Source organism: Saccostrea cucullata, unplaced genomic scaffold (assembly GCF_032062105.1).
Source record: "Saccostrea cucullata isolate Sc308-1 unplaced genomic scaffold, CSIRO_AGI_Scuc_v1 ctg1480, whole genome shotgun sequence".
In the NCBI taxonomy this organism is placed as follows: domain Eukaryota; kingdom Metazoa; phylum Mollusca; class Bivalvia; order Ostreida; family Ostreidae; genus Saccostrea; species Saccostrea cuccullata.
The window spans coordinates 110,476-122,734 of record NW_026940302.1 but is presented as its reverse complement, the minus strand read 5'-3'; the positions used below and the strand labels follow the sequence as shown (position 1 = coordinate 122,734).

Below are 12,259 nucleotides of genomic sequence, written 5' to 3'. Positions count from 1 at the left end.
GCTCGTTTTCTAAGCTTTCCAATGACACCAAACTCGTCCCCGTCCGATAATAATTAAGAAAGTTATGAGCTTTGGAAAATTCCAGTTTTTCCTTTACTTTTGCATGTATCCGTGACTTTCACTTTCATTTCATTTGACCTAGATTGGGCATGACCTAGATTGGGCATCTTCGTTTTTAGCCCTATTCCTAACCCTAACCCTAACCCTAACCCCTAACCCTAACCCTAACCCCTAACCCCTAACCCTAACCCTAACCCCTAACCCTAACCCTAACCCATGAATCTGACGTAATCGTGTTGCTCGTTTTCTAAGCTTTCCAATGACACCAAACTCGTCCCCGTCCGATAATAATTAAGAAAGTTATGAGCTTTGGAAAATTCCAGTTTTTCCTTTACTTTTGCATGTATCCGTGACTTTCACTTTCATTTCATTTGACCTAGATTGGGCATGACCTAGATTGGGCATCTTCGTTTTTAGCCCTATTCCTAACCCTAACCCTAACCCTAACCCTAACCCCAACCCTAACCCCAACCCAATCAGCAAGCATAGGAAGCACCAAAATCAGCATTGATGCTGTAACAAAATTATTTCCCTGCACTGTAGCTGTCTTGCCTTCTTTCACACTTACATTTCTAGGACACATGAGAAATCTTGGAGCTGCCCTAGAGCCATGAATTTCACAATTTTAAAAGCCACCATGGAGATCAAGGATTACATTCAACAGTTTTAATGCTCAAGGTGCAGGAGTACAGAAGATTTTTATAGATTGCAATAATTTCAGTGGCTTTGGCCACAACCACGGACCCCATAAAATTAACAATTTTCATTTCCCTTCAACGAGTGATGAAACATTCCAAAATGGATTGAAATTGATTGAGTGGTTTCAGAGAAGAAGCTGAAAATGTTCAACTGTTAACGCAGGATCAAGAACAAAACCAGATAGCACTAGGTCACGCGAATTTACTCAGGTGACATAGAAATCCATTAAACTTCTCACCTTCAACCTGAATGTAACTAGAGGTCTTCTCTAAATCGACTTCACTGATGGCAATACATGTGTAGATACCAGTGTCTGACACATGTGCACACGGTACCTCCATTGTGCACACACCGCTGGAATATGTACACAAATAGTAGTCACTTTGTGTGATATCATGACCATCCTTTGTCCAAGTGACCTACAAAAATTTCATTCTGATTGTACAATATCATATTTCATTTAGATATTCTATCTATATAATATATAGCTTATTTCAATTCTTAAATTCAGGTTTCTATACTATATATCTTGTAAGACGAGTAGCCCCAGACTTTTATGGAGGATAGCATAGATTTCAAAGAGGGTCTACACATATACCTTTGGTATGGGAACATCGGGAACACACGATACAACTTTCAGGCTATGTCCGGCCTGGATCACCCGAGGACACAGATTAAAATTGTCATCATACATTCCACAGTGTACATTACAAATCTCGCCATCCACAGATGATGCTCCATCTCTAGATAAATTATTCATATAAGATTTGCATAATTATTATAATTACATTACTTATTAGGTCTCAGTGTTTCATATCTCTAAGAGGCCTGGACACAGTGAAATTACCATTAATGTTTACATTATTAATTGACTAATACCCCAGAGTTTGCTTTAAGCGCTTTCGTCTGGGCTTCATAGTGTGCTCGGGTCTGTCCTCACGTCGGATCAGTTTGGCCTCCCTGATGGTTTGATTATCCTTCCTGTGATATTGGGTCCCATGAGTCTTGGTAAGATTCCCCCTACCCTCTGAATCGCGCAGTGATGGAGTGTCAACCCTCGATGGAACTGCTAAAATTTTAAAAACAATATTGAAGGAGATATCTGCAGGCCTTTAAGTAAATGTACTTCTCCTTGAATTTTAATTTAATTGTACATTTCTTTCTCATATTTCAAAATAAAATGAATTTTACCTAATTGTGATAGTTGCAAATATACTACAATGTATTTTAACTAGCATAACAAACATTTCGATTGTTCTTTCCTTCCTGATTTAAACATTTCATTTACTTGCGATTAATTGCATTAAAAATATTAAATTAGTATTTTTCTTTTATAAATTTCAAAAGCACTACAGCACAAATATTGTATTTCTCAGAGTCCCTATAAATTTATTCAAAATTGCATGCTCATCCGACATGTACTATTGAAAATAAAATGTTAATATTATTCCACTCATAATTTGCAATAATAAACTTCTTTAGACTATCAATTATTAAAAGTATTACATTACTGAAGTTTGAAATCCCTATAAAAAAGACTTAAATAATTCAGCACAACTACATGCTTCTCCTTCCACTGTTAGAACAGTTCCTAAAAGTGGAAACTTTTAATATTTACATACATGAAATACAGCTTAATATTTCTGGTTCTGAAAATAATGTCAGTAGTAATTTTCACTTTAAATCAAATATCATCTCACATGCTTGCAATTCTATTTACACTTCTTAGCAATGTAAGTTCTATATCACATAATATACATTTTTATCCTTATCTAACATTTCAAGTCTAATTCCAACAATTAATACAATCTTTACTTACGTTCTACTCGCAGGGATATTAACCTGTCATCTGTACCATACAAGTTCTCAGCCATAACAGTGTAGACTCCCTTATCCTCCTTCTGGCATTGACGGACCTTTAACTGGAACTCAGTACCCCCGGACATCTGTATGTATTCTCACTCGAAGAAATAACTTCTCCATTAAAGTACCTAATAATTTAGATCCACAAGTTCTCAATCAATAAAATAAAGATAGCTGGCTATTTGAAATCCCTCACCGGTATGTATAACAGACACATTTCCAACATTTCTTTGGTAAGTTGATTGCTTAGTGTTCAAAACTTACCAAGTGAGAATGAACGTAGATGCTGCAACAATTCTGCATTTCAATTTACAGTGCAGGGAACTAATTTTGTTACATAAACCAGCATCAGGATCAGCATAAGTAGGATCAGGATAGAGCTAGCATCAGCATCAGCATTTAAAAAAACAGCATTACTTGGATCAGCATCAGCAAGCAAAGGATAGAACTAGCATTGACCTATTTTAAAACCAGCATGGACCTACTTTAAATCAGGATTATCCTGGTTTACTAAAACTACAGATTTGATTTTCACAAAACGAAACCGCAAAATAGACATTCCTATTTCAGTCGGAAATAAATACAAAGAATGTATTTCTTGCAGACAAATTGGCCAATATATTCCTAAGATTATTATTAAATTAATTCAATAGCAATAACCCCGTGATATTTTCAAATCTGAATCAGCTGATCACCAAACGGAAAGGCTATGGAGTCTACTGGTGAGGCCACGCCACGGATTGCTGATTGAGATCGGTGATAAAGGGGCAAGTAGTTAGGCATGCACATGAAAAATCAGTTAAACAATACAATAAAAGTATGATATTGTGAGTATGACTAATAATTACAAAATTCCGTTGGGTTTTATGGGCATACACATGCTACGAGGTTTTTCAATCCGAATTTCCTCTAAATTTACGGAAGTCAGAAATAAAAGTCGCAGTGCCTTTGACGAGATTATCTGCAAGCAATTAATCATAGACTGAGGTGTAATGAACAAAACGTAATGATTAATCCAATGCAATAGTTGATTTTATGTTAATGAATCTGGTGTAAATATTTTTTTAATGCGAAAGTTCTTAACTTTATAAAAACTTGTGCAGAAAAATGAATTTGTGTATCTACAAAAAATCATTTTCAAATAGCTAAAATAATTATGATATACAGGAGAGAGGATCTGTGCTTGAAAATATGCATACATTTATTTTAAAACTTTTCACTATACATATTCTTTTCCTTGTTTGATGAATAGCATCTTCATAGTGGAAAATTGTGTATACAAAGTATTTTGTATGTCCTAAGCTGCAGATCTGTAGCTCTCCGAAAAAAATATATTGATAGACTGGAGAGCTACAGTGCCACCCATTGAAAAAACTGTATATTTATTGCGCATAAAAAGTGTGCTCGGTTCTTGATTAATTCTTCCAAATTCTTACCTCAATTGCAAAAAGAAAGATTTAAAAATATTCCTTTATCCTCAATCAAGTACTCTCGTAGTTGGCATCTTAACGAAGCGTATTGGACCGAATTATCTTTGAAACCAAAATGGCAGTATAAATAAGCAAAATGTTCGATGACTACAATATCAGGTTCAGGGAGATTATTAACAACAATTATGAGGAATGTTTGGTTGTGGAAACAGCGAAAGAATATGTTTAAATAGGAACACATGGTCAGTAATATGTTGAGATTACAGTTTTAAAAACATGGAGAAATAATTTGAGAACCAAGCGCACTTTTTTGTGCGCAATAAATATACAGTTTTTTTCAATAGGTGGCACTGTATCTCTCCGGTCTATCAATATATTTTTTTTTCGGAGAGCTACAGATCTGCAGCTACTTCTAGTATGTCCTGTATGTAGAATTTATTTATTTAAATGTACTTGAATCCATTTATACCCTTGCAAATAGGATCTCAATTCAATTAAATACACAAACTTTAATCAATAGGAAGTCTATATAATTATATATATGCTATAAATAATTATTTGTGTTTTTCCCAAATTAAAATTGTGGGAGATTAAAAAAAAATAATAATAATATCAAGGTGATCAATCATCAATAAATAAATCTTGTCTTCTTTGTACTTTTATAGAAATGGAGTGCTATGAACAGTCCACAGTTTTGTTGCTTCATCACTGCACATAATTCACTCATATGAAGACGCCAACATGTTCCGGTGAAGGGCTACATATTTTAACCTGTACTCAGCACCAAAGCCTTTGAAAAGTGAGAGATCTTTTTCGTACCAACACCTACATGAACTGCGACACTGGAACTCGGTTTATATGGTTTCATTCAAAGGACCGGACAATCTACATGCAGTGATGTCGGAGACTGATGATTCAAACGAAATTCTGCTTTTTAAAAAAGACAAGTGTTCTTCATTCCTAAAAGTAGAGGGCCTGAACAGTAGAGGACATGAACAGTATGATGTAATGGTGGATTTATAACTTACAATAAAAAATTCTAGACAGTGAATTTGTTGAAAGAAACTACTGGTGATAAAGAAAAAAAACTTCATTTGTTCATGTGAACACCATGATTCTATTTATTTACTTATTTGACTTTATTGACATAATATAATACAAGTGAAAAAGAGTGAATATGGGACATGAATTGTAAAACTATTAATCTAATCATGCTAATAATTCCATGATTACACTATTTCATAAAATACTAAAAGATGTTATGGGACACTTTTTAATTTCATTTATATTATAATTTCATTGGTTAACTTGGCATTGACTATAAATAAATTGTAATTTTTAGACACTGGAAATTTTGTTTTTATTGTTTCCATGAAGTTAAAATTTTACATGTGTACTTTGTTGTTCTACAACAAACATAAAATAATCTTTATTTTGTCTCCTACCTCAAATATATTGTGCCCTAATGCAGCACTTTTAGCTTCTAAGGAGTGTTAGAAGAAAAATTTGGTAAAGATGATTTAGGATTTTGTTAAATTTTCAGAAAATGAACATTTTACCAAGGCGGTTAATTAAGACAGAACAGAAAAACGGATAGAAAATGTAAATGTAAATTTCATGTTAAGTTTTCATTTTCAAAATTGTGAAATTTGTTTTGTACCGTACTTAAGGGACTCCGACCCTCGGCCAGGAAGGACAACTCTTTAATTTATAATTTAATTCAAAAAAGTCTTCAGATGAAGCTTGAAAATTAAATATTTTCATGCAACAAATTTCATTATATGCCTCTCAATGTGCTTCAAGTTTCTTTGCAAAGCTCCATAAATCACTTCTAATTTCATATCATGTTAATAAACATTGGTATCTAAAAATTCCTACTTTTAATTAGACCTTTCTGAGAAGTTCAAAGAACCTTGAAGCACATTGATAGGCATATAATGACAATTGTTGCATTAAAAGATTTTATTTTCGAGCTTCATTTAAAGACTCTTTTGAATTAAATTAAAGAGTTGTCCTTCCTGGCTGAGGGTCGAAGTTCCTTAACAGTTTTAATTTCACATGTATATCATCAAGATGAAAAGAATTATCTGGCTAGCAGCAAACTCTTAATCTATGGTACACTAGAGCATATATAAATATTGGATGACTTAAACTACTGGCTTAAACAATTAGGAAAATGTATTTATTACACTGTCTAGTATCATGATGTAAGGGAAGAAATGTCTACACAGTAAAACATGGTTATAACGAACACGCTATCAGGCCAAAAGAAAAAATACTCTTGTTTCCTGTCCCCTGACCAAAAAAATTTATATTTTGGAAGAACTTTTTAAGTTGAGTACGCATGCCAAATATCAAGTCCCTACCTCTCTGAGTTAAAAAGTTATTGCGAATGTTCAAATTGACAATAGACAGATGGACAAACAGCTGAACAGATAAACAAAAAGGACATAAACAATATACACCTCAGATCTATCGATCCGGGGGCATAAAAATTTTTAGGACAAACCATTTCTTCACAATTATTTATGAATAATTTTCATTTTATTTAAAAGAATAAGCTGTATACATGATATATCCGCTGTAAAACAAAATTATTTTATATACTATAATAAGTGGTGAGAATTATTACTGGCATGTATTTTTATGTAAAAATTTTGATTTTAAAATATGTTTATCGTATATAATTTAATTAACACAAAAAATAAGTATTAACTAAAAAATGCCTTATTCTTTTTGCGATATTTAAATATATTTACATACATATTGATATACGTGTACTTAATCCTCACACAGAATCTTTATTATTGATTAATCATTTCAGCCTCAATGGCTCCTTTTAAATTTTACTGGTCCAGGAGTTAAAAGAGAAAAGATGAGTGTTTGAAACTGTGATCTTTACTTTGATATTAAATAGCCAAATTATGTTCAAGTTGTAAAGTTACTTATTGTCATTGTGCCCCTATTTCATAGCATAAGTTTTAGTAGTCAGTGACAATTTATTTTCTTTTACCTGTAAAAAAAAATTAATTGCTCTAAATGTGTAATATTAAATAATTTCCTCCTCAAGTTTGTATTTTGTATTTTTGTGTGAGGTACACATTACTCACTGTATAAAGTTAACAGTTGAAATTAACCTAATAAATTTTTCACATTTTTCAGGCCCATGACAGAGTAAACAAAGCAGAAATTCCCCCAGGATTAAAGTATGCTGGTCTTCTCTATGGACCTAAATCCAGCTTATGAAATTCTATCTGTTAGAATATTGAAAATTCAAGCCAGGAACTTCTGTTAATCAGACAGTGGCATTAAAACCGTTGTGATGATGTGCACCAAATCCATTGATGACATACATATATACATTTTAAAGTTATCCCCCACTTAGATCTAAAATGAAATGGACAGAATTTAAAGTTTAAAGTGGATTTCAAGTGATTTGTGTATTGTACATAATTAGATATGAGATGTATGTAAATAGAAATGCATCCTGCTCTTTGTACAATCTTATAACAGTTCATGATGATTGTCCATATATAAATTGATTTTATAGAATAAATGAAAACATATATGTTACAATATAGTGTGATGTTTGTTTTAAGTATAATGTACTAATTGAGAGATACATGTTTATATGATATTCTGTCCAAATTGTATTTTTAGTATATACATTAAAAAAAAATACTGCCCCTGATATTTTATTTTTGAGGACACCAACATTCCATGTAAATAGGCAATATTTCTGTTACATGTAGTGTTCTTATTGAAGCTGAATGATGCATATATAATTCTTAATTGCATTTTCATGAATTTTTTAGATCACTTGAAAAAGAATATCAAACACTTATTGATGAATGGTAAAATTTTCACTGATGTGCCAAGATTAATGATTTGTAATGACAAAAATAGTAATACCTGTGTGTCCTGATTCATTTAATTCTTAATATTTTGAATTTAAATAAAAACATTTCTTTATTTGGATTTAATTCATTTAAAACTTTAATTGTAAAATTCCATATTTATAAATCTGCAATAAGAAACTAAATGTGGGGGTAACACATTGTTATGTAGGGTATTTTAGACTGAAGTACAGCATTTAAATACACAGAAAAATAAGCTTGTAGTATATTTTAAATGCCTGGGAAACACACTTTTTGACATTTTAAAATTATGTTCACTATCCCTAGGATTTTAAAACCAGTACAGGGAATGAAAATGACTCCACCATCAGCATGAATTCATGAGTTCGAAATAATAAATACTTGTTTCCTTTCACCCGTCCTACTCTACATTTTACCCTCCGACCCTAAAAGTTTTTATTACATTTTCATTTTTTGGGTTACTATTTTACTAATGTTGACCAACAATATTTACAGAACTAATACATCGTAAGTGTACAGGATACCTTTACTTTATAAATCTTTTTAAACTAAATTTGTTGTTATTACATACTTTATGTTCTGGCAGTTCTGCATTCATTGAGTTTTGAAAATAAAATTTTTTCCCTACCTACCTACCCTAATTTTTTTGGTCAGGGGACAGGAAACAAGAGTATTTTTTCTTTTGGCCTTATAGCGTGTTCGTTATAACCATGTTTTACTGTGTAGACATTTCTTCCCTTACATCATGATACTAGACAGTGTAATAAATGCATTTTCCTAATTGTTTAAGCCAGTAGTTTAAGTCATCCAATATTTATATATGCTCTAGTGTACCATAGATTAAGAGTTTGCTGCTAGCCAGATAATTCTTTTCATCTTGATGATATACATGTGAAATTAAAACTGTTAAGGGACTTCGACCCTCAGCCAGGAAGGACAACTCTTTAATTTAATTCAAAAGAGTCTTTAAATGAAGCTCGAAAATAAAATCTTTTAATGCAACAATTGTCATTATATGCCTATCAATGTGCTTCAAGGTTCTTTGAACTTCTCAGAAAGGTCTAATTAAAAGTAGGAATTTTTAGATACCAATGTTTATTAACATGATATGAAATTAGAAGTGATTTATGGAGCTTTGCAAAGAAACTTGAAGCACATTGAGAGGCATATAATGAAATTTGTTGCATGAAAATATTTAATTTTCAAGCTTCATCTGAAGACTTCTTGAATTAAATTATAAATTAAAGAGTTGTCCTTCCTGGCCGAGGGTCGGAGTCCCTTAAGTACGGTACAAAACAAATTTCACAATTTTGAAAATGAAAACTTAACATGAAATTTACATTTACATTTTCTATCCGTTTTTCTGTTCTGTCTTAATTAACCGCCTTGGTAAAATGTTCATTTTCTGAAAATTTAACAAAATCCTAAATCATCTTTACCAAATTTTTCTTCTAACACTCCTTAGAAGCTAAAAGTGCTGCATTAGGGCACAATATATTTGAGGTAGGAGACAAAATAAAGATTATTTTATGTTTGTTGTAGAACAACAAAGTACACATGTAAAATTTTAACTTCATGGAAACAATAAAAACAAAATTTCCAGTGTCTAAAAATTACAATTTATTTATAGTCAATGCCAAGTTAACCAATGAAATTATAATATAAATGAAATTAAAAAGTGTCCCATAACATCTTTTAGTATTTTATGAAATAGTGTAATCATGGAATTATTAGCATGATTAAATAAATAGTTTTACAATTCATGTCCCATATTCACTCTTTTTCACTTGTATTATATTATGTCAATAAAGTCAAATAAGTAAATAAATAGAATCATGGTGTTCACATGAACAAATGAAGTTTTTTTTCTTTATCACCAGTAGTTTCTTTCAACAAATTCACTGTCTAGAATTTTTTATTGTAAGTTATAAATACACCATTACATCATACTGTTCATGTCCTCTACTGTTCAGGCCCTCTTCTTTTAGGAATGAAGAACACTTGTCTTTTTTAAAAAGCAGAATTTTGTTTGAATCATCAGTCTCCGACATCACTGCATGTAGATTGTCCGGTCCTTTGAATGAAACCATATAAACCGAGTTCCAGTGTCGCAGTTCATGTAGGTGTTGGTACGAAAAAGATCTCTCACTTTTCAAAGGCTTTGGTGCTGAGTACAGGTTAAAATATGTAGCCCTTCACCGGAACATGTTGGCGTCTTCATATGAGTGAATTATGTGCAGTGATGAAGCAACAAAACTGTGGACTGTTCATAGCACTCCATTTCTATAAAAGTACAAAGAAGACAAGATTTATTTATTGATGATTGATCACCTTGATATTATTATTATTTTTTTTTAATCTCCCACAATTTTAATTTGGGAAAAACACAAATAATTATTTATAGCATATATATAATTATATAGACTTCCTATTGATTAAAGTTTGTGTATTTAATTGAATTGAGATCCTATTTGCAAGGGTATAAATGGATTCAAGTACATTTAAATAAATAAATTCTACATACAGGACATACTAGAAGTAGCTGCAGATCTGTAGCTCTCCGAAAAAAAAAATATATTGATAGACCGGAGAGATACAGTGCCACCCATTGAAAAAACTGTATATTTATTGCGCATAAAAAAGTGCGCTTGGTTCTCAAATTATATCTCCATGTTTTTAAAACTGTAATCTCAACATATTACTGACCATGTGTTCCTATTTAAACATATTCTTTCGCTGTTTCCACAACCAAACATTCCTCATAATTGTTGTTAATAATCTCCCTGAACCTGATATTGTAGTCATCGAACATTTTGCTTATTTATACTGCCATTTTGGTTTCAAAGATAATTCGGTCCAATACGCTTCGTTAAGATGCCAACTACGAGAGTACTTGATTGAGGATAAAGGAATATTTTTAAATCTTTCTTTTTGCAATTGAGGTAAGAATTTGGAAGAATTAATCAAGAACCGAGCACACTTTTTATGCGCAATAAATATACAGTTTTTTCAATGGGTGGCACTGTAGCTCCCCAGTCTATCAATATATTTTTTTCGGAGAGCTACAGATCTGCAGCTTAGGACATACAAAATACTTTGTATACACAATTTTCCACTATGAAGATGCTATTCATCAAACAAGGAAAAGAATATGTATAGTGAAAAGTTTTAAAATAAATGTATGCATATTTTCAAGCACAGATCCTCTCTCCTGTATATCATAATTATTTTAGCTATTTGAAAATGATTTTTTGTAGATACACAAATTCATTTTTCTGCACAAGTTTTTATAAAGTTAAGAACTTTCGCATTAAAAAAATATTTACACCAGATTCATTAACATAAAATCAACTATTGCATTGGATTAATCATTACGTTTTGTTCATTACACCTCAGTCTATGATTAATTGCTTGCAGATAATCTCGTCAAAGGCACTGCGACTTTTATTTCTGACTTCCGTAAATTTAGAGGAAATTCGGATTGAAAAACCTCGTAGCATGTGTATGCACATAAAACCCAACGGAATTTTGTAATTATTAGTCATACTCACAATATCATACTTTTATTGTATTGTTTAACTGATTTTTCATGTGCATGCCTAACTACTTGCCCCTTTATCACCGATCTCAATCAGCAATCCGTGGCGTGGCCTCACCAGTAGACTCCATAGCCTTTCCGTTTGGTGATCAGCTGATTCAGATTTGAAAATATCACGGGGTTATTGCTATTGAATTAATTTAATAATAATCTTAGGAATATATTGGCCAATTTGTCTGCAAGAAATACATTCTTTGTATTTATTTCCGACTGAAATAGGAATGTCTATTTTGCGGTTTCGTTTTGTGAAAATCAAATCTGTAGTTTTAGTAAACCAGGATAATCCTGATTTAAAGTAGGTCCATGCTGGTTTTAAAATAGGTCAACGCTAGTTCTATCCTTTGCTTGCTGATGCTGATCCAAGTAATGCTGTTTTTTTAAATGCTGATGCTGATGCTAGCTCTATCCTGATCCTACTTATGCTGATCCTGATGCTGGTTTATGTAACAAAATTAGTTCCCTGCACTGTAAATTGAAATGCAGAATTGTTGCAGCATCTACGTTCATTCTCACTTGGTAAGTTTTGAACACTAAGCAATCAACTTACCAAAGAAATGTTGGAAATGTGTCTGTTATACATACCGGTGAGGGATTTCAAATAGCCAGCTATCTTTATTTTATTGATTGAGAACTTGTGGATCTAAATTATTAGGTACTTTAATGGAGAAGTTATTTCTTCGAGTGAGAATACATACAGATGTCCGGGGGTACTGAGTTCCAGTTAAAGGTCC

The 12,259-nt window shown here is 32.0% G+C and overlaps 1 protein-coding gene across 1 annotated transcript; it reads right to left on the bottom strand.

The window, feature by feature from the left end:
* Window positions 1-997: 997 nt before the first annotated feature.
* LOC134255081 (kettin homolog) lies at window positions 998-2,705 on the bottom strand (the record flags this gene model as incomplete). Its single annotated transcript, XM_062737599.1, has 4 exons — window positions 2,579-2,705; window positions 1,639-1,828; window positions 1,358-1,502; window positions 998-1,178 (listed from the first exon to the last, which is right to left on the bottom strand). Coding segments are annotated over exons 1-4 (643 nt in total), but the record flags the coding sequence as incomplete, so codon positions are not given.
* Window positions 2,706-12,259: the final 9,554 nt, after the last annotated feature.